Raw genomic sequence first — 21,215 nt, forward strand, 5'->3', positions numbered from 1 at the left:
GATTACACTCATTTCACCTAAACAAGAGTCAAGGTGAGTTTTAACATGCTCTTTTTAATTCAGATGTGTTGTTTTGCTACTGAGGGACTTTTCTGCTGATTAAAACTGAAACTGTTTTCAAGTGCAAGTTCAAGATTGTGTGTTCACAGACTGGAAAAGTCTATCAGGTGGGTGATAAACGCTTCAGCTGTTCTAGGAACAGCCAAACTGCTCACCTGTCGATGAAAACCACTGGCAATGAAAGGGTCACATTTTTGGCACATTGTCAGGCTTCAAACTGAAATAGTCAAAGAAACAAATCTATTATATAATCCATAACATAGAATACCAGAATATCATTAACGTCCTGAAAGAATCTAACCTGTAAAGGAAAATATCTTGTAAGTATTCCTTTGCGGTCATGAGCTTATTGTGTTTAGACGCATAATTTATGATCAAAACTTGACAGAAAAGATGTCATACATACAACAGAACAAGCACAGACACATACACATACATAAACATGAGTTTGGTTTAGTGGTTGTTGTACTAATTTAGTAATAATATCTCATGACTTTAGCTCTGTGTACGCTCTGCCATTCATGAATGACTCATAAGCAGATTGATTTCAGGGTGTAGAGCTCCTAATAGCTTGAGAAAGTCTCTCAATTACACATCATTACTGTAATACCGGTGAAATGATGACTATTACACAGCATTAGCACTGATAAACATTGCTTAGAACAGGTGACAATAGCAGAGGTGTCAAAGGTCAAGAAAGGTGAAAGGTGATTATTGTTATTGTTATGCATTCTCTGAGTATGCAGTCAAAATGTTTTGAAACATATAAAAAACAAAGTACAAAAATGTACTTTTAAACATTATTTTCATTAATGAAAAGATGGGATGTCAAACCTCCAAGATAAGAAAACTGATTTTGTAAATTTGATATCACCAAGACTACTAATGTATTTATAAAATTAAAGGACTGATCACAGAGGTGACTATTCACAGCAAACTCAGAAATCCTTGAATTCAAATCCCTCATACACGATGGTATCAAGTGTCAGGTGAGGATATTATAGCTGTAGCCTCGAGGAAAGCTTCAGGTTTAAACTTGTTGGCTTCAGATGTGATAAGAAGGCTTGAAATCCAGGCTGAAAAATCCTTTTATGAGCGGTGCTGGGATTGAACTTGAACTGAAAAACATCAGTGTGGTCATACGGGACAGACTATTTGACATGAGATGGTAAATTATAACAAGTGGTAAGTGTCAGTTTCTTCTGAGCAAATATTCTGACCGTGTTTTGACTAATTTTGTGGTTTAATAAATATGCTTTTGTAGTATATGTTTATTTCAATATCAATTAATACATTTGTAAATAAATTCAGATGCAGTTTTCTGCATTTCTGTCACTAAATGTGCTTCATGGATATGCTTCAATGAGCTGCATTTGAAATAAAAAGTTGCTTTTGAAATAATAGTTCTGCATTTTTCATTTTCTGTTTGCATGAATTTTTTGAAAGCATTAATGAAGTGGATGATACATGAAAAAAATCTATATATATATATATATATATTTTTTTTTTTTTTTATTAATAAGATTAACTTTGGTTGACAGTAATTAACATGGAATGGACAAGCTAACCACAACCAAGATTGTGAAAGCAGAAGGGGGATCTGGAGGATCAGGAAAAGGTGAGGATGGAAAAATAACACCTTTATATTTCTAAGAATTAAGTAATTTATGACCATTAGTAAAACTGTAAATTATGCTTAATTGAATTATATTAATTACAGAAACCCAAAAACACACAGAAACTGTAACAACCACAAGACTGACATCTCTACCTCCAAGTAGGTTTAAATAACATTTCTGAAATAACTACATAGTTGTATTAAAAATGATTAATTGTGCTGTTTTCTAAATTGAAATTAACGCAACTGGACGACTGTGAGATCTCCTTCCCTACTGAATGTTATTTGGTGTCTCACCACCAGAGGGACACAGCAGCTCCTCGAGCAGCCAGCAGGTACTGACCTCCAGTGTGAACAGCTCAGGCTCTGGAGGAGCTTCAGGTGGAGCTGTTCTGGTGGAGAAGAAGATCTTCACCCAGAGCAGCGCTGAAGGAGGCGCTTTCAGAAGTTATGTCATATCCTGTGAGTCCAGGAATCATCCAGCTTTAACCAGTAACTGAGACTGACACAGAAAAAATATTATTATTAATTCACAAAATGATCAATTCACAAAGCTGGTGGTCAGCCTGTGCAACATATACACTGGAATATCCATAGTAGAGAGATGTATTGCCCACTTTCTGAAGTTGATCAGATATTCTCTCTTTTCTCCAGCCTCCTCGTCTGGAAGTTCAGGCAGCAGCAGTTCAGGAGCAGGATCTGTGATTAGTGGATTTGACGAAATATCTCGTGAAATCAGTGTAACCGGACCCATTAGTAGCTCTACAGTTAAAAGTTCTAGCTCTGCAGTTAAAGGCTCTAGCAGTGTCTGTACCTCCATCACGACAGTAGGTGGTTTCTCAGCAACCGGTGGAGATCTTTCCTCTGGATACGGGTCCATCTCCTCCTCTGAGTTAGTGTCTGGATCCTCAGGCGGTTTTGTTAGTGTTTCCGGAGGTAGTATGAACATATCCAGAGGTGGAGGAGGTGGCACTGGCTCCTCTGCAGTCATGTCTGCCGCAGGTACTTCCAGCTCCATGACTGTGACCAAGTTCAGCTCCTCGTCGCCTGGTGGAACAAGGAAAGGTTTGAGTTACAGCAAAGTTCCTGCAGAGAGGAAGACCGGTCTGAACATTCACACCGGAGGATATGAGGGTAAATCAGACAGTATGTTAATTAAGGATATATTGGTTTCAGATGAAAGGAATTTCACACTGTGTGTGTGTGTAAATGTTGATATTATTTAATAATATGCATTGTTAATCAGATTAAACACTATGTATGTAATTTATATTTACCCAGGGAGCTCCAGTGGCAATTCTTCCCCTGAATACGTAAAGAAAGAATATGGTATGTCCATTTAGTATTTTGTTTTGGGAAATTTGAGGGGGGAAAACTTACTTGCAATTCGTAGTATCCATGACAGAAATTCATGGAACCCACTGAGATAAATAAACAATAATTAAAAAAAAGGCTATTGCAATTTTATATCTCAAAATACAGAGTTTTTTTTTTTGTTTTTTTTTTTTTTACGGAGATATAAGCTCGAAATTGCGAGTTATAAAATCAGAATTGCTTGAAATAAACTCACAAGTCCCGTTTTGAAGGGGTGGCTGGGGCGGGGCTGATATGTTCTTCTCAGAATTGCGAATTTATATCACGCAAAAAGAGGTCTTTTTTATTTTTCATTTAATGGCGGAAACGGGCTTCCGTAGAAATCATTAATTTACTTAGACAGTAAAAGAAAGTTAATTTATCATAAATCAGCACTGTTTAACTGGTTACGCCCCTTTTAAAAATATATAGCCAATAGTCTTTACCTACGTCACACCCGTGAACCGTGATTTGCTGGCTGCTTGTATTATGCATTGAGGGGCGGGACATGCTCGTTCTCTGGAGCATTTGATTGGACATAAAATGTTTGCAAAATACGTTGTCAATACATGCAAATATATGACGAAGTACATTATTACAGTATTTATGTCTTTACAATGATCTAGCAAAACAAAAATGCTAGCGGCCTTTTGTTGATTTATGTTCGTGAAAGTGTACTTGAGTCGGGCAAAAATAAGCACCGACTTATACTTTTAAAATATGAATCTTGTTCTTGTTCTTCTTGTTATTAGTATTATTTAATTCGTGATACATTTTCTCCCCCCGGCAGTTTCGACAAGTGCTGCCACTAGAGGACGCACGCACACACGAGGTATTTGATATTTACAAAACTTTTTAATGGCTCTTTTAATTTATGTCATCTTTAAGTCTAATTTTAAATCTTAATGTTTTCTTTTTCTTTTCAGAGAGTGAGATCAGAGCAAGATTGCAGAGTGCCTCTCCCTCCACTAGATGTCAGTGTTATTCACGTTCAGTTAAAACTATTGTGTTAATTTACTAATTGGCTAATAATTGCATAATATAATATAAAAAAATACAGTTTTTTCGTTATTTAATCTTTTAAATGATGTATTGATTATTTTCGCATATATGTTGCATATAGGATGTATTTTATATATGTTGTTTTTGTAAGATATTAGTTAGTGTGGCCTTGAGTTTCAGAAAATGATCGGTAGTGTCCTATATTTAGGGACAGAGCTGGATGATGTGAAGAGATTACTGAAGGGAAGTCGCTCTGGGAGCATTAGTCCACCTCGCTCTCCCACCAACACTCTACCTATCCCGAAAAAAGCCAGTGTGGACACCCGTCATGAGAGCCAGTCAGGTACTACACACTCACAAGCTCAGATATGCCTGTGATTCACCCAGCACAGCCATTCCTTAAGCACTAATTCATGTCTTACAGGTTATGACGGTACAGTCCTGGATACAGGATTCAGCGGATATTACACCAACCCAAACAATCTCAGTTACACCACTCTGCAACAACCATCATCTCCCACAGGTTACACAGAGACAACGTGGTTGTGTCTGCATGCATTTCCGTGTGTTAAAGTTGAAGATACAAATAAAAAAGTGACTGATCATGCGCCGTTTCATCATAGGTGGCATGCAGAATAATCGGACCCTCAGCTCATCTGCCCTCGGTAGTGCAGCTCATTGCATTCACAATGCCACTGACCATTACAATGATGCACCAAAACACACTGCACAAATTAATAAGTTTTTGACCAAAATACTGAATGCTGTGTTAACAGTACTAGGATCATGTTTGTTGATAACATTGAGAGAACGTCAACAGAACATGTTATTCTGATGGCTGCCCTCTGTGTTTCTGTTCCTCTCAGGATATGGGATGCATAATAACCTGTCAACATCTGGTGGTGCTCTCATGGTTAATGGAATCAGTACTGGCCAAGGTAACTTAACCCTGTCTCTGAATAATGACTTTAGTACAGTGATGCAGTGCATTCAAATAACTATAGTAAGAGATTTACGATGTCCGTTTGTACTTCCAGTGTATGGGGCACAGAAGAATGTTGGCAGCGCTGGATTTGCCACCACTGTTACTAGTAAAAATACTAGTTATGATAATAATAAAAATAATAATAAACTAGTTATTATAATTAGCAAATGAAAAATCTTTCTTTTTCATGTAACATTCACAGCTGTTCCCAGCAGCCCTATCACCGCTGATGATGTGTTTGTGAAAGATGGCAAGTTTATTGCGATTGGAAAAGAAAATGTTGCAGCTAAGAAAGAGAGTGAGAGACTGATCATGTCCAAAAACACTGGCAAACAGTTCGTCACTTCCACCACCAGTGCTGGAGCAGGTAGACAGCAGAGACTTTTTTGTAGCTTAATATACAGTTCAAACAGTAATTTAATTAAAAAAAAAAAAAAAAAAAATCAGTTGAACTGGGTAAAATAGTTAAATACTGTATACTCTATTGTCCAGACATTCGAAAATGTTTTTGTTAAAAGAAATAAATACCTTTCTTGAGCAAGAACACATTAAATTCATTAAAAGTTACAGTAAAGACATTTATATTGTAACATAAGGTTTCTATTGCGAATACTGTGCTTTTAAAATATCTATTCACGAACGAATGGATGAATAGTGGTTTCCACAGAAATGTCCTGATAATAATAATAAATGTGTCTTGAGCAGAAAATCAGACAACAATGTGCCATGTGACACTGAAGACTTATTTTAAATTGTAATAATAATATTAGTGTATTTTTTATTAGTTTTTTCATTCAAACACACACAATCGTACCTACCCCAAACTTTTGAATTTGAATGATAAATTCAAAATAAATTCATTATTAGTGTATGGTATGATTATTTTACATATTACTTTTTAATTAAATTAATTACATTTTTGTTGAAATGTATTTGTGACAGAAAGTTTTTTTTATATTACAGATTCTGAAGATTCGCTTAAGAGGGAGAAGAAGATGATCTCCAGCATTACAGAATCCACAATGACTGGTGCATTCACATAAAGTCACTTATTGTAGATTGTTTAATTAATAATAAAATCCTCCCTGAAATTACATCCAATAAAACCATCATTTATGTGTTTTCAGCTTCCAGAGCCTCAACAAAAGACAAGGCAACCTATGCAGGTAAATGACTTATAGAAATGCAAAATAAAATTAAAAAAACTTTAAATTGCCCCAAGCTTGCAAATAAACATAAACATAAGCGCATTTGGTAATGATGGCCTGTTGGATCTGGTTTTATTCATAGTCTCATATTCTAATGTCCCAACAGAGATCCGTAAAGATGAGTCTGACGAGGCAGGCCTAGGATTCTGTTCCTGCTGCTCGTGGTGGAAGTGGCTTCTGGCGTTGATCTTAGGTCTTCTCCTTCTGCTGGGACTTCTCTGTGGTCTCATCGCACTGGGTACATTATATCTCAAAATGTTATTTGAGACTACCGTATTTTCCGGACTATAAGTCACACTTTTTTTCATAGTTTGCCTGGTCCTACGACTTATAGTAAGGTGCGACTTATTTATCAAAATTAATTGGACATGAACCAAGAGAAATGAACCAAGAGAAAACCTTACCATCTACAGCCGGCAGAGGGCGCTCTGTGCTGCTCACTGCTCTTGTAGTCTACACTAAACAGCATAGAGCGCCCTCTCGTGGCTGTAGACGGTAATGTTTTCTCTTGGTTCTTGGGTCTAAATAAATGCGACTTATAGTCCAGTGCGACTTATATATGTTTTTTTCCTCATCATGACGTATTTTTGGATTGATGTGACTTATACTCAGGTGCGAATTATAGTCCGAAAAATACGGTAACTGATATGCCTTGTACTTTGACAGTTTCCTTCATAATGAACATTTCTCTTCTAGGTGAGGAGTTCCGGAAGCTGAAGGCTCGTGTGGACGCTATTGATGGCGGAGAAAGAGCAGTCTCTGCTCGAACTAGTCGTTTGTCCGCTTCCTCGGCTGTGAACATCATCGATCCACTGGAGTCTTCATACGCTGAGCGCGTCTCTGGTGTCCGTGCCGATAACACTATAAACCTGGGTTCAGCAGCTGCTGCACAAGACCCTGTGGTTCTGGAGAGGACCATCCAACAGATCCTCAGATCTGAACTTCAGTCGGACACCATTAGAGGTTTTTACCATTTATTCATGTTAAACATGTGATAGCATTACCCAGTCAGTTACCTAAACATTTATAAAAACATTATTTCATTATAGCTTCACTGGCAACTTCACTTAAGGGTGAGAGAGGAGAACCTGGGCCTAAAGGTAACCCTTAGATTCAACAGATAAGTCTGGAGAAATACAGAGTGCATTTTTACTTATACATACATCTGAAATGTCATTCTAGGAGACCAAGGACCTCCTGGAGTGAAAGGTATTCATAAAAATGTCACACAAAAATTTGTACAATTCACATATAGACATGCATTATATTGCAACACTATCACATAATATCACCGAAATATTACAATATTACAAATGTTTCAGTTATATCACAAATATATCAGAATATCACATGTGTATTACAATTCTATTACAAACATCACAGTGTCACACATTACGAAAATAGTGTCACATAATATCACAAATATATTACAATATCACAAATGGATCACAAATATATCACACATAAATCACAGATGTATTACATTTATATCACAAATATCACACATTATCATCACACAGTGCCACATAATATTACTAATATATCACATATGTATTACAAATATATAAGAATAATGTAACACATTTCACAACAGTGCCACATAATATTACAAATATATCACAATATCACATTACAACATAACATAATATCACAAATATATGATAATATCTCAGCAATATTGAAAAATGTATTGGTTATGTCACAAATGTATCAGAATTACAGTATATCACAAATATACTATCACAACTGTTTTACAATTATACCACAATGTCACACATCACAACATAATATCACAGATGTATCACAATTATATCATAAATATATCACAATATTGTCACAGCAAAACAGCGTCAAATAATATCTAATATATGACAATATCGCAGCAATATCACAAGTGTATTGGATATATCACATATGTATCACAAAATTACAAATGTAACAGTTATATCACAAATATATTATAATGTCACACATTATCACAACAGTGTCACATAATTATATCACAAATCTATCACAATTATATCAAATCTGTTACAATAATGTCATACATTATCACAACAGTATCATAATATCAGAAATGTAGCACAAATATATTACAATAATGGCACATCACAAATACCGCAATATCACAGCAATATCACAAATGTACTGTATCAGTTATATCACAAATATATCACATTGATGTCATATAATGTCTCAAATGTATAGCAAAAATATTTAAAAAAAATACATCAGATATATTATTAAATATTATGGAAATGTTTCAATAATATAAAAAAAAAAATTTTTTATAGGTGATACAGGGTTTCCTGGGATTTCAGGTACTTTTTTAAAAATTTTATCATCACAAACATTACAATACATTGCAATGACTGTATACTGTACCAACTGAAACATTCCTAAATATATGAATAAAGAAATACTGATTTGAAAAGCGCTTATAAGAAAAGCCTAAGTTAATAAACTGAATGAATGAATGGCATCTTTCCAGGTCCTCCTGGAATCATTGGTCATCCTGGACAGGAAGGTCCTCGAGGACCCAAAGGAAGTGCAGGTGTGATGCAGAGACACTGAGCCAGGACTAACTTCTACCAGTCAATTGAAGTGATGCTCACATGGGACAAAGATGATTGATTCAGACCTGAAACATCTGCTTGTGTGAATTATTCACAGGTGAATCAGGAAACGATGGTTTACCTGGGCCGAGGGGTCGAGAGGGGCCAGTGGGCCACAGAGGAGAACCAGGACCCCCAGGAATTGGAGAGAAAGGAGAGAAAGGTGATACCATTGGCATAATTATTGCTACTGTTATTTTAACATGTAATACATTGACTGTAATATAAACATATGCACAGTCCCTTCACAACAAGATGAAAAAGCGACTTGTTAATTGCTCTGCGACTGCTCCCCAGGTTCTTCTGGCGATGTTGGTGCACCAGGGCTAACAGGACCACCAGGCCCTGTGGGTCCCAAAGGTAAGACCAAGAGAGAAACAAGCAGAGAAATATCAGTACAGTATATTAGAAACCATTCTGGTGGCAAACAGATACTTACAGATATATTTATTCTGAAGCTGCTAGGAAAGATGGATCTATATTTTGGGGGAAAAAAATTGTGTTTTGTGGCTGTAGGGGATGCAGGTGCACAAGGCGTACCAGGTCTTTCAGGAGCTCCTGGACCCCAAGGCTTCCGTGGAGACTCTGGTGAACCTGGACCCAAGGGTAAATATATCTTTTCTTGACATTTTCCCATTTAAGAATTTCATGTGAACTATTTGTTTTGATCATTTTTTAAATATGTTTAGGAGATAAAGGACCCGCAGGGCCACCTGGGGTCAAAGGTCAGTAGAAGCCAGAGATATATAGGGTATTGCAGTAATGCTGTTTTTCATGTACTTCTGTTGATGATTATGATTACTATTTTTATTACTAAATTAGGCGATCAAGGAGAGAGAGGTCCACGTGGTTCCACTGGTGAGTTATCTTACTTACAGCTAGATATATAAATTGATCAGCATTGGTGTATGAATCACTGAGGCTTTTTCTTCACCACTGCAAAATATCTTATTGTTTGCCAGGTGAGCCAGGTCAGGTCGGACCAGCCGGGCCTCCTGGTGAGAAAGGTCTTAAAGGATCAGCAGGTAGGTTTCATCACAGAAAGAGAAACTTGAGTGATAGAAAGCCTGCAACATGCAAAACCTTTATACAACATTTATAATAAGAGCAGCTAATCAGATATTAGACTGATTTCTGAAGGACCATGTGACACTGAAGACTGGAGTAATGATGCTGTAAATTCAGCTTTGCATCACAGAAATAAATGACAATTTTTATTAAAATAGTAAACAGTTATTTTAAATTCTAATAATATTTTGCAATATCACTATTGTTACTGTATTTTTTATCAAATAAATGCAGCCTTGGTAAACATAAAGGACCATTCAAGAGCATTAAAAAAGTCTTACTAACACCAAACTTTTGGATTGAAAAGAACTGTATGTGCTGTATCATATCATATCATATTTCATTTTTCACAGGTGCTCCTGGGCCAGATGGTGTTAAAGGAATTCGAGGTAATTTTAAGACGAAGTGTTGGGAAAATATTAGTTTGTGTCTTTTTTTTTCATGCATGCATTCTTTCAATTTCTTTTTCATTTAATTTCAAGGCGATCAAGGTCCGATTGGTTTGCCTGGAGCTCGGGGACCCTCAGGGCCTCCTGGAGACGCAGGAATACCAGGTATAAATGAAAAAAAAAATTCAAACCATGAATAAAAAGATCATTTGCGTTTTTTTGATGCTTTTTTAAACATAATTGTTAATAATGCAAACCATGTAAAGAAAGTTTTTTTCTGCACAGGTGCACCAGGACTCCAAGGACCACCAGGTTTGGTTTGACTTGTTCTCAGTTGCATACAAAATAGTTATTGTTTTGGTTAACCTTCATCATATAAATGTTATTTTATTTTATTTTTTATTTTTTTCAACCATTTATTTCCCAACTCTAGGTTTGCCAGGTATTCCGGGCCAGCCAGGAGCTAAAGGTATAATTAATTAATTAATTTATTTATTCACTTCTACCCAATACCTTATACATTATGACTGAAGTTTGTGTTAGTTAGAAGTGGTATGGTGTATATACAGAAATACACTTTGTCTTCCCACGTACATGATGTTGTCTCTGTAGGTGAGCCCGGTGAGCCCGGAAGAGTCATTTCTGCAGGTGAGGGAACACAAAAGATAATTAGTTAGTAATAATAATAATAATAATATTAATCTGGCTCATTTGATGGTGACATCATTCATCATCTTATTTCTGGTCACTAGGCGCTAATACTAACACTGTGGGTGTACCTGGACCCCCTGGACCTCCTGGAGCTCCGGGTCCTGCTGGACCACCTGGACTATCAGGTGTCATGAAGTTGAAAAGAATCAGATAAACAGCACTATATGCCTTTGCTAATATTGCTAACATTATTTTTTTAACCTTAGGTCCTATCGGTCCTGCTGGTCTTCCTGGTCCACCTGGTGAGATATATGTATATTTTTCTATAAAACAAAAAGACTGAAATCAGAAGGTTTTAGTTCCCTGACATCTGAATCCCTACAGGTTCAAAGGGAGATAGAGGAGACAAAGGAGAAGATGGGAAGCCCGGAGTCTCTGAGAGCGCAGGGAGTGAGTGTGTTCACTGTTTAAAATGTATATTATAAATGCATTTATATCATTGATTCACTCTTCATCTAAACTGAGCAGAGAAAGCTACTTCTGAACCTGGTCCTCCTGGCCCACCTGGTCTGCCAGGACCACCTGGACCGTCGGGCAAGGATGGAAAACCAGGTACATAGTTCCTGAATTTAGATTCATTTAACTTCATAATCTCCAGGCGGCATTTCTGTATTGTTACCGTATTAAATTCTAATGTCTTTTTTCCACAGGGATTGGTCAACCTGGTCCTCCTGGTGAAAAAGGTGAACCAGGAAGCTTTGTACCTACTTCAGGTGCACTTTAATTTATTGTATTAGCGCTTGAGACATTGATGTTAAATGTTGGTATAAAAGTGATCTGATCATTGCTTTTGTGATCAATCAGAAACCTTCTTTGCGGGACCACCTGGGCCTCCTGGACCTATTGGACCAAAGGGATCACAAGGTAGATCCAATACACATTATATATATATATTTTCTTGAGACCCTGTACCCTGTGAATTCTAATGTTTAATGTCTTCTGTTCAGGTGATATTGGTCCTCAAGGTTTCCCTGGTGTGTAACATTCAATCACACATATACAGTAGTATATAATAATCATTCTGACATTTTTGGATTACATCTAAACTTCTCTTTGATCTTTCTCTATTCAAGGCCAGCCTGGATTACCTGGAGACCCTGGAATCGGTAACTGATACATTGTATCATAATAATAATAATAATAATAATAATAATAAAGCTTTATTTTTTTTACAATAGCTGGCTGGAAAGTTAACATTATTTTACCCTGAATCCAGGTATTCCAGGACAGCCAGGGATACCAGGACCACGTGGAGAACAAGGTCCTGAGGGTCCACCGGGACCACTGGGACCTCAAGGGCCAGTGGGTCCCATGGGGCCAGAAGGTCCAAAAGGTATATTGGAACAAACTATATCAGTGTTTTACATAGTTCTACACATATCACCATGTAAAATTCATCCTCGGGTTGCAGCACAACACTTACAATTTCATCTGTTTACCAACATTTTAATTACACCTTAATTACATTTTAATTATTATTTAAACAAAGGTGATGCTGGAGTCCCCGGGGCCCCTGGCATCCCAGGATACTCCTACGGTAGGCAAACCGGTCTATTGATCCAACATCTGCAACGACATGAACCATAAACCATTTCTGTAGTGACAGAGAGAGTTTTATGTGATTGTTTTTATGAGGTGGAGGATCCAGAAGCGCTCCGGGACCTCCAGGTCCACCTGGACCCCCAGGGCCTCCCGGAGCACCTGGTTCATCGGGTGGAGGCTCACCAGATGTTGTTCAACAGATTTCAGACTACCTTAGAAGTACGTTTAAGAGGACATGAAGAACTTTTATGCAACCAAGCACTTCCCTTAAATACTGGAACCACTTAAAGGGATAGTTCATCCAAAAATGAATATCCCTCACCCTCATGTTGTTCCAAAAATGTATGTCTTTCTTTCATTAGTGAAACATTAAAGAAGATATTTTAAAGGTCCCATATCAAAATAGCTTCTTTTATAGTCATACAGGTTTGGAAAGACATGAGGCTGAGTAAATGAGAACAAAAATGTATTTTACATGCGCTATCCCTAGCATTGGGGCAACAAATGTGTTTCTGTATTTTCTTTTTGTATTCTTTTTATTTTTTACACTTTTTCGCTTTCACTTTCTACAAATGTTGAGTAGAAAAGCATCTCTAGAAGTTTTGGTGCCTCTAGGAAAGACACCTTTAACTTGTTATCAATATAAATGGGTAAATAAGCGCCATGAATGTAATATTCAATGTCTTCTGTAGGTGAGCCCATTAGAGAATACCTGACTGGACCTCCAGGCCCACCTGGACCACCAGGATCTCCCGGATCAGGCTCTGAAGATTCGCTAGCTAACCGTGTCATTGAATACCTTCAAAGTGAGTGTGAAATGTGTGTGTGTGTTTGGCATTTGATCAAATAAATGGTTCAACTAATGTGGTTTATGAAAGATTTTGGTGCATCCACAATTTCTTTGGGTATTTTTAGGAGATGAGGTGAGGCAGTACCTGATTGGTCCTCCAGGGCCCCCAGGACCCCCAGGTGGTCCAGGTGGATATGGCTTTAACACTCAGGAAGTTGCTGGACGAGTGCTGGGTCTGTTGAATGGTAGGATCTGGGTCAAATGACTTGAAATAAGTCTCTTATGCTCAACAAGACTGTGAGTTATTTGGTATTTGTTTAATATAATTTAAATGAACTGTTTTAGATATTTTAAAATGTAATTTATTCTTGTGATGAAAAACTCATTCTTATATGGTGATATGTGCTTGAGGAATATATTTAAATTAAGCTTTTGATCATTTTCAGTTTGCCAATAACAAGAATTGCACATTTAAAAAAAAACGGCAAATCTCAATATCTGGAGACAACAGCTTGTAGTAAAAGGATGATCTGTGTTGTTTTAGATGCTGGTTTCACAGGTCTGCCAGGACCTCCCGGTCCCCCAGGACCTCAAGGACCACCAGGAGGAATAGTGTCTTACGCTGTTAATGAAAACCAGCCACAAATCCGTGCAGAGCGTCAGGAATATATCAAGAGTAAGAAGAGGCTTTTGTTAAACACATTTCATCTTAAGTCTCTCTTCAGCAGTTCATTGGTGGCATGTTTTTCAGATGAGAACAAAACTTTAAATTAGTTGAACTGAATGACAATATAGTCTCCTGTAGAGATGTTTTACAGATGAATCAAATTAATTAAGTAACTGATGAATTTTGCCACATCAGCACTGTTATTGAACTGAACTGAATCAATACAGAACTGGCGTCCCCGGATAACAACACTGTTGTTTCCTGTAAATCCACTTATCACTGAATGAACTTGTTTTTTATTGAATTAACTGTACATTGTTATTGAACTGAACTGAATCAACATGGATTTGAGCTGAATAATGACACTATTATAGTATTTTTAGAGCAGCTTTAAAGGTATTATTTGAATTAGTCTCATATTTGACGACGATTACATGATTGATTTGGTGTTTTTCCTGCGTAATATGGCAAAGCTGCTTTAAAATGACCGGTATTGCATAAAGCGCTGTATAAATAAATGTTACTTGATGTTTGCAGGCCACCCGAGCTCTGATGAGAATTTGGATTATGCAGTCATCGCTAAAAAGGTTTCAGATTACATAATGTGTAAGTTATGCTACATGTCTTATAAATAGCCTTGAAAAAAATACAAGTTATGAGTAGAATGTTTGCCTTTTCCTCAGCGCGTGGCCTGTTACAAGGTCGAGATGGTTTGAGAGGGATTGCAGGTCCACCAGGTGTACCAGGTCAAAAAGGAACCAATGGAAACCCTGGATTCCCTGGACGCCCTGGACCCGTTGGACCCCCTGGACCCTCTGGACCTCCAGGAACCAGTCCAGAACTTCCTTACTCTAACATGACTGCAATCATAGACTACATCAGAGGCGAGATGGAACTTGTTCAAAATTTGTTTTGAAAATCGTATATATTGACTATTTATATTAATTAAAATTGACTGTTTCTATAGACCACCGTATGATTGGACCGCAAGGTATACCAGGGCAGAAAGGGGATGAAGGAGCTCCTGGATTCCCAGGACCAAAAGGTACATCTTCTATATTTCACACACCCATATGATGTTCATGTCAAGGTCAGCAAAGCAAGTAAAGCTAGTTAAATGTAGTATCTGTGTGAAGATAGTAGGAAGTGACATGACATGATTTAACAGTCCTGTTTACAATGAGACAAATGCATACAAATAACGTAAAAATCCATTAAAAAAAATCACTTATATTCATGCATTACTGAAGTTTCTTTTATTGAAAATAATTTATACCCAAAAAGATCATTTAGACCTATTTATCAGATTATAAAAAAATTTTATTTTAACAAAAAAAACCTAAACTCCATATTTCTGCTTTTAAACCTTTAGCCCCTTTGCCTGCTAAGTTTCAACTCTAGAAATGTATTTTCTGTGGCAACTGAGAGCATTACAGCTGCAGTCAATAAACCTTAAATGGGATTAACACTATAAAGCCTACTGCATCGTGTTGATAAGCAAATTCCCAAGGCCTCTAAATGATCAACATTATCCTTTCAACTTGTCATCTGATTGATCATTTGTACGTTTTTATTTATTTTATATTTTTGCAAGTAAAAGGTAGCTACTATTATTTTACTAAAAGTGTCTTTTTGTCTGAATTTTAAGTACACACAAGAATAACTTTTAAAATGTCAATAATATTTCAAGATGAACACTTGCTGGACTGAAGCAACTTAGGTTTATGTCATTATCCATATATATCTTATACATGTTATAATGTATTAAATATGATACATTTGTCTTTTAGAAAAGTTTATTTTTAATCTGTCAATCATCAATTACATGTTTTGATAGAACTGCAGTTTGAAAAACTGCATTTAAATTAAGCATTTATTTTAAGCATTTAAATAGACAATAAGAGGACATAGAGAGTGACTGATATTTATATGAATTTTAAGTGTAGTATTTAAATAGTCTGTCAAACTGTTATAAAGATCTCGTTGATTTACATACAATCTGAATTTCAATGTATTTTTTGTCCAAGAGCATCAACATCAGCAAAAGCACAGCTAGAGATCTCTTCAACCTTGTTTCACGTTTCAGTTTGTAATTTTACTTTTCTACAATCTAGGTGTACCAGGCGCCCCAGGCGCCCCAGGAATGAAAGGATCGAAGGGAGAGAAGGGTATTTGATCAGTTTACTAAACGCATGGATAATCATAACATCATTCTTTTTTCATAAACCTTTTCTTCCCCACAGGTGAGGCTTCATATATCACTCGTCGTCGTCGGAGGAGCACAGTCATTTAGAAGAGAGTGCATTTAGCTAGTGTGCCTTAGGCAGCTAAGGCTTTAAAAATTAGTTGTAAATATGTATTCTTTTCAAAACAAACAACAACAAAAAAAATATATTTTGGGACTTCGTTGGATCAATTTATTACCAAAAGCTAAATATATTCACATTGAATTAACAAGCATTACATTATCAAATTCACCTTTATGATGCCAGTTTTTAAAATATTTTTTTTTTTTTTTGCAAATTTATTTTTTCCTCATCTTGAAAGTCTGGTTTTCTTGCATGACTGCAGAATGGGATTTAACATATAATCTGGGGATGTGCTCTAAAATGCGCTTTTTATCATTTGCTGTGTTAAAATGCTTTCATTAGTCTTAAAAGTGGTTTGACGATAAAATGTAGAATATTTTATTTTAAAGCTGACTTACAGACAGACCTACAGTAATCTCCATACTATAGACTGTATAAAAACAGTTCCAATGCAGAAAGACACTTCGATATAGAGACCCAGGCAACTGAACTATTCACAACAAATGTTTTAATCACAGCAGCTTCCTAAAATCATAATGATTTGAACTTTGACACAAACACAGTACATACAACTGTTATGTAGCTTACTTTACCTCATCGGTGGAAATGCTTAAAAAGCAAACAAAAACAAAAAACAATCAAAAAAAATTATATGAAAAAGCAAACGGGCATCATGATGTACATTCGACTACCTGCAGGAATTCCTTTATCAGAAGGTGCATGGCACTCTCTGTTCAGTCAAATGTGCTGTACAAGATGGACATCTTACTGTAAATGACAAGAATTTCTTGTTTTGACACTTGTCTTTTTTTCCACAGATTTTAAATGTTTTGTTCAGTTTTTACAGATTACGGCACAAATGTAAATGCAGTAAACCCATATAGAACTGAATGTTGAAAGTTGGGATGAAAGGAAATAAAAATGTTGCTACAATACACAATACCTGACTGATTAAAGTTGTGTCGGTTCATAGGACACATCATCCACCATACAATTTTACAGAAAAGTACACTAATGCATTGAAGAGATGTCTGAAACTAAAACCATTTGCCATTTTTTGGAGAATGGACATTATGAAGAGATTGGGCTCCTCTTGCTTTAAAGTTCACAGAAATAATTGTAGGTTGAGATGATTTACTTAGGCTACATGTTCACATTGCATAGCAGTGCAAGCGCAAATGCACTTTAAACCACAGTGACGTCAGGATATTTCCATACAGTGTGGATGCTATGCTAAAAACACCTCAAAGAAAGCAATATTGCTGCTACTATAAATGCTATAGATCCATTTAATGATAAACAAAGCTCAATAAAAGTGAGATAACAGAGTCAAATATATTTAAATCCTGTAATTCATACAGAAAATAACCAAGAAATGTCCTTATTTACCTCTAAATAATGTGCCTTTAAACTTTAAAATCAAATTTAAGAACATTTGATTACCATTCAGACAAAAAAAAAAAAAAAAAAAAAACGATCACAATCAACAACACCACAACTGATTCAGATTGATTTTGAGATTTAAAGTATTCCCTTGGTATAAAAATACCACAGAAAACCACATCATTAAGACACTGAGACCACTGATTGGTCTGGAGGGTGGGGTTAAAGGTAAAAATCCATTTTTAAAAATGGAAAGAAATTATCAATTAAGTGGCATACAGAATCACATCATCTTTCTTAAACTATTGCAGACATGTTTAGGGAAACCACACTAAAAATCCTCCTTTAAAATAACAAAATAAAAACAAAAAGCAAAAAACTTCTCTGTGGATATCTGGATCAATGAAGTCCCTCCTTCCTTCTGACTGACTGATCAGAGGGAACAAGGCAGCAGAAGTTCAGTCACAATGCAGTTTAGCGTGAACTTTTGTGTTAAAACCCGGTGGACTGGACGCTCGGGACGGGGTAGAACTTTGAGATCCGGCTCTGGGTGGAGGGGTTAAGGCATGCAGACTCCCCGCTCATTTTGAAGAACATTTCCTGTTCCTTTAGCTTACGGACGAACTCTTCCTCAAGGGCCTGCACACAGAGGTTTCACAGTCTTAGTGCATTTACCAATGAAACCTTTTTAACATGATTGAAATGTTGCATATTAAATGTGCACGTAACACTGACAGCAAGTACCTTCTTGCGGGGTTTGAGTTTGTCTCTCCAGTCCTTGAGCTCTGCGTTGTGCTCCTCATCCAGCTCCTTCAGCTTCTGAGTCTCAAGCTCGATCAAAAGATGGCACTTCTCATTCTGCAAAACACACGACACACTATTACTTTTGTTTTTATGATGAGTTAACCAATTTATATAAACAATGCGCTTGCAGAAATCCAAGCGTGTACCTGCAGCTGCTGTAGTTCTCTGACGTTGGCGTCACACTGCGTCTGCAGATCTCTCATCTGATTCCGATGTTTCTGTTGTTGATGGAGACGCTCGTTATTTTGTCTCTGCTCTTCCTGTGCTGCAAACTGTTCATTGGACACACAAATATGCTATTTGTTTCTTACAAATATACAGCTTTTTACTTCACTAGATGTTAATCGATGGACTGGATTGGTACGGATAATTGTGCTGTTTTTATCAGCGGTTTAATCTCTCATTCTGACGGCACCCATTCACTGCAGAGGATCCACCATTGAGCAAGTGAAGTAATGCAAAATTTCTCCAAATCTTTTCAGATGTAGAAACAAACTCATCTACATCTTTGACGGTCTGAGGGTTGAGTACATATTTAGCTATTTTTTCATTTCGGGGCGAACTATTCCTTTAATCCTTCAGTCTGAAGCTGATATGACCTCTGACCTGTTTGACTCTCTCACGTTCCAGTTCCGGCGTGACCCCTGTGGTCGTGATGCGCAGACTCTTTTTGAACATGGCCATGCGGGTCTTCGCATCACTGCGCTGGATCTTAGGCAGTCTGGTTCTTTCCTGCGTCTGTTTGTTCTTCATCTCCTCTATCAGACGCTGGTTATACCTCTGCATCTGCTCCATTTCCTGTACAGAAATGCATTTAGAGTAAAAATTCACACCAATGGCAGCCGAAAGAGCACATATGTGACCCTGGAGCACAAAACCAGTTTTAAGTCGCTGGGGAATATTTGTAGTAATAGCCAAAAATACATTGTATTGGTCGAAATGATTGATATTACTTTTATGAGAAAATAATTAGGGCATTAAGTAAAGATCCTGTTCCATTAAATTATTTTGTAAATTTCCTACAGTAAATATATAAAAACTTAATTTTTGATTAGTAATAATGGTCGACCGATATAGTTTTTTGACAGTCAATGCCGATATCTAATCGATTATTATTATTATTATTTTCTTCTTATTATTATTGCCATTCTCAACACTGTCAAAATAAAAGTCCAGCCTCAAACACATCGGCCAAGCAGGAAAACTTATCGCCCAATGACGATACTTGAAAATTGGCAAATATCGGCCGATATATCGGCCTTGGCGATATATCGGACAACCACTAATTCGTCATATACATTACGAAGAACTTCATTTCGACAACCTTAAAGGCGACTTTCTCAGTATTTTGAGTTTTTTGCACCCTCAGATTCCAGATTATCAAATAGTTGCATCTCGGGCAAATATTATCCTATCTTAACAAACCATACATCAATGGAAAGCTTATTTATTCAGCTTACAGATGATGTATAAATCTAAATTTTGAAAAATGTACCCTTTTGACTGGGGTTTTGTGGTCCAGGGATAATATAAGACTGATCTGGAAAGTAACCTTCTCATGTCTTTTGAGTAGCTGGTGTCTTTGCATGAAGTACTGGTCTTTCAGCTGCTGTTTGAGTAGCTGGTGTTTTTCCTGTAGGTGACGCTCTTCTAGCTCCCACATCGCAGCTTCTCTGGCTGCAAGAATAAGGAAGAACAGTGTTAAATCAACCGAACACTGCTTTCAATGGCATGGCTTATATTAAAATTCTCTTACGGTCTTAAAAAAAACCCTAAATAAAATTTAATCATTTTAAATTCTACAAATTTAGGAGGTCATATGGAGCATATGCCACGGTAACTTTTAACAGCAGGATCAGACCAGACTGCTAAAAGCAACATGAGAGTCTGAATAGTCTGAACTGCTAACACTGCAAAAGCTGTAAGTGATCAGTTGGGGAGGATGAGAGTGAGACATTTAGGGCTAGTATTGAGCGGTGATGTCTGGACGGACCTCTCAGGAGCTGCTGCTTCTTGTTGAGACAGTCTCTCTCAGTAGTGGCCAGCTCATGTTTGTGCTGTTGAATGATCTTCTTCAGAGCGCTGTCAAGATCCTGCTGCTGCTTCTGAAGAAATTCTTGCTCCTATAAACATACACACACAAAGCATTAACAACTAGCATTAAAATAGAATATAGGAATAGAACATTTGCAATTTTGGCAAATGTACCCTTTTAGCTCATGTGGACTGCTAATCACTATACTTTACTCTAAACGACGCTATATTAGGGCTGTGCAAAAAAATCGAATGCGATTTTCATGCACATCTCATCAGTGAAGACGCTCCTGTAATTAGAAGTATATCTCCAGCATGTGTGTTTGGAACAGGGTTGCCAGGTTTTCACAACAAACCCTGCCCATTTGCTTCTCAAAACTAGTCAAGCTAGCCCAATCGGGCTTCCAGGAGGTTCCCCGATAAAAATTGCTTCCCGGGGTTAAAATATACGTTATTTTTTAGCAGGGTTGCCTTGGTAAAATTCGCATTTTAGGGGCTAAATATCACATCATTTGTATTGGGGTCGCTTCGACCCCCGGACATGAAAAACCACCACAGACTTGGCAACACTGGTTGGCATTTACTACACCGAGCTGTAATTCACTGACAATCTACACAAAATCGATGTTAGAAATCGCAGGCAATTCTTTGTCGATTTTGAAAACGATTTTGTGTTA

At 36.9% G+C, this 21,215-nt stretch overlaps 2 protein-coding genes across 3 annotated transcripts in view; one reads left to right on the forward strand and one right to left on the reverse strand.

The window, feature by feature from the left end:
* On the forward strand, nucleotides 1-17,257 carry col17a1a (collagen, type XVII, alpha 1a). 2 transcript variants are annotated; one of them, XM_052607844.1, is made up of 52 exons: nucleotides 1-33; nucleotides 1,602-1,678; nucleotides 1,781-1,837; nucleotides 1,982-2,140; nucleotides 2,333-2,812; nucleotides 2,960-3,007; nucleotides 3,822-3,863; nucleotides 3,958-4,005; nucleotides 4,242-4,376; nucleotides 4,458-4,556; nucleotides 4,657-4,698; nucleotides 4,900-4,971; nucleotides 5,071-5,124; nucleotides 5,221-5,385; nucleotides 5,982-6,047; nucleotides 6,146-6,184; nucleotides 6,333-6,464; nucleotides 6,923-7,189; nucleotides 7,276-7,326; nucleotides 7,409-7,435; nucleotides 8,521-8,547; nucleotides 8,718-8,780; nucleotides 8,900-9,004; nucleotides 9,139-9,201; nucleotides 9,358-9,447; nucleotides 9,531-9,566; nucleotides 9,664-9,699; nucleotides 9,804-9,866; nucleotides 10,263-10,298; nucleotides 10,392-10,463; nucleotides 10,584-10,610; nucleotides 10,732-10,767; nucleotides 10,911-10,946; nucleotides 11,051-11,134; nucleotides 11,216-11,251; nucleotides 11,334-11,399; nucleotides 11,478-11,561; nucleotides 11,660-11,722; nucleotides 11,814-11,873; nucleotides 11,957-11,983; nucleotides 12,083-12,115; nucleotides 12,226-12,342; nucleotides 12,499-12,546; nucleotides 12,645-12,770; nucleotides 13,244-13,357; nucleotides 13,467-13,586; nucleotides 13,886-14,017; nucleotides 14,546-14,614; nucleotides 14,692-14,892; nucleotides 14,976-15,053; nucleotides 16,123-16,176; nucleotides 16,252-17,257. In XM_052607844.1, exons 2-52 carry the CDS (start codon nucleotides 1,615-1,617, stop codon nucleotides 16,299-16,301), a joined length of 4,299 nt encoding a protein of 1,432 aa, XP_052463804.1. In that variant the 5' UTR covers nucleotides 1-33; nucleotides 1,602-1,614; the 3' UTR covers nucleotides 16,302-17,257. The 2 variants fall into 2 exon arrangements, with proteins under 2 accessions (XP_052463804.1, XP_052463794.1); XM_052607834.1 differs by lacking the exon at nucleotides 1-33 and adding an exon at nucleotides 963-1,245.
* LOC128021106 (serine/threonine-protein kinase 10) overlaps nucleotides 16,809-21,215 on the reverse strand; it is a 20,282-nt gene continuing 15,875 nt past the window's right edge. Inside the window, exons 13-18 of the mRNA XM_052608044.1 lie at nucleotides 20,498-20,627; nucleotides 20,057-20,181; nucleotides 19,111-19,302; nucleotides 18,651-18,776; nucleotides 18,445-18,558; nucleotides 16,809-18,339 (exon numbers count right to left, since the gene is read on the reverse strand). Of these exons, the coding sequence (XP_052464004.1) occupies nucleotides 18,193-18,339; nucleotides 18,445-18,558; nucleotides 18,651-18,776; nucleotides 19,111-19,302; nucleotides 20,057-20,181; nucleotides 20,498-20,627 (834 nt within the window). The 3' untranslated portion in view covers nucleotides 16,809-18,192. The remainder of the gene's footprint in view (nucleotides 18,340-18,444; nucleotides 18,559-18,650; nucleotides 18,777-19,110; nucleotides 19,303-20,056; nucleotides 20,182-20,497; nucleotides 20,628-21,215) is intronic.

The sequence above is a fragment of the Carassius gibelio genome, chromosome A1 (genome assembly GCF_023724105.1).
Source record: "Carassius gibelio isolate Cgi1373 ecotype wild population from Czech Republic chromosome A1, carGib1.2-hapl.c, whole genome shotgun sequence".
NCBI classification, from domain to species: Eukaryota; Metazoa; Chordata; class Actinopteri; order Cypriniformes; family Cyprinidae; genus Carassius; species Carassius gibelio.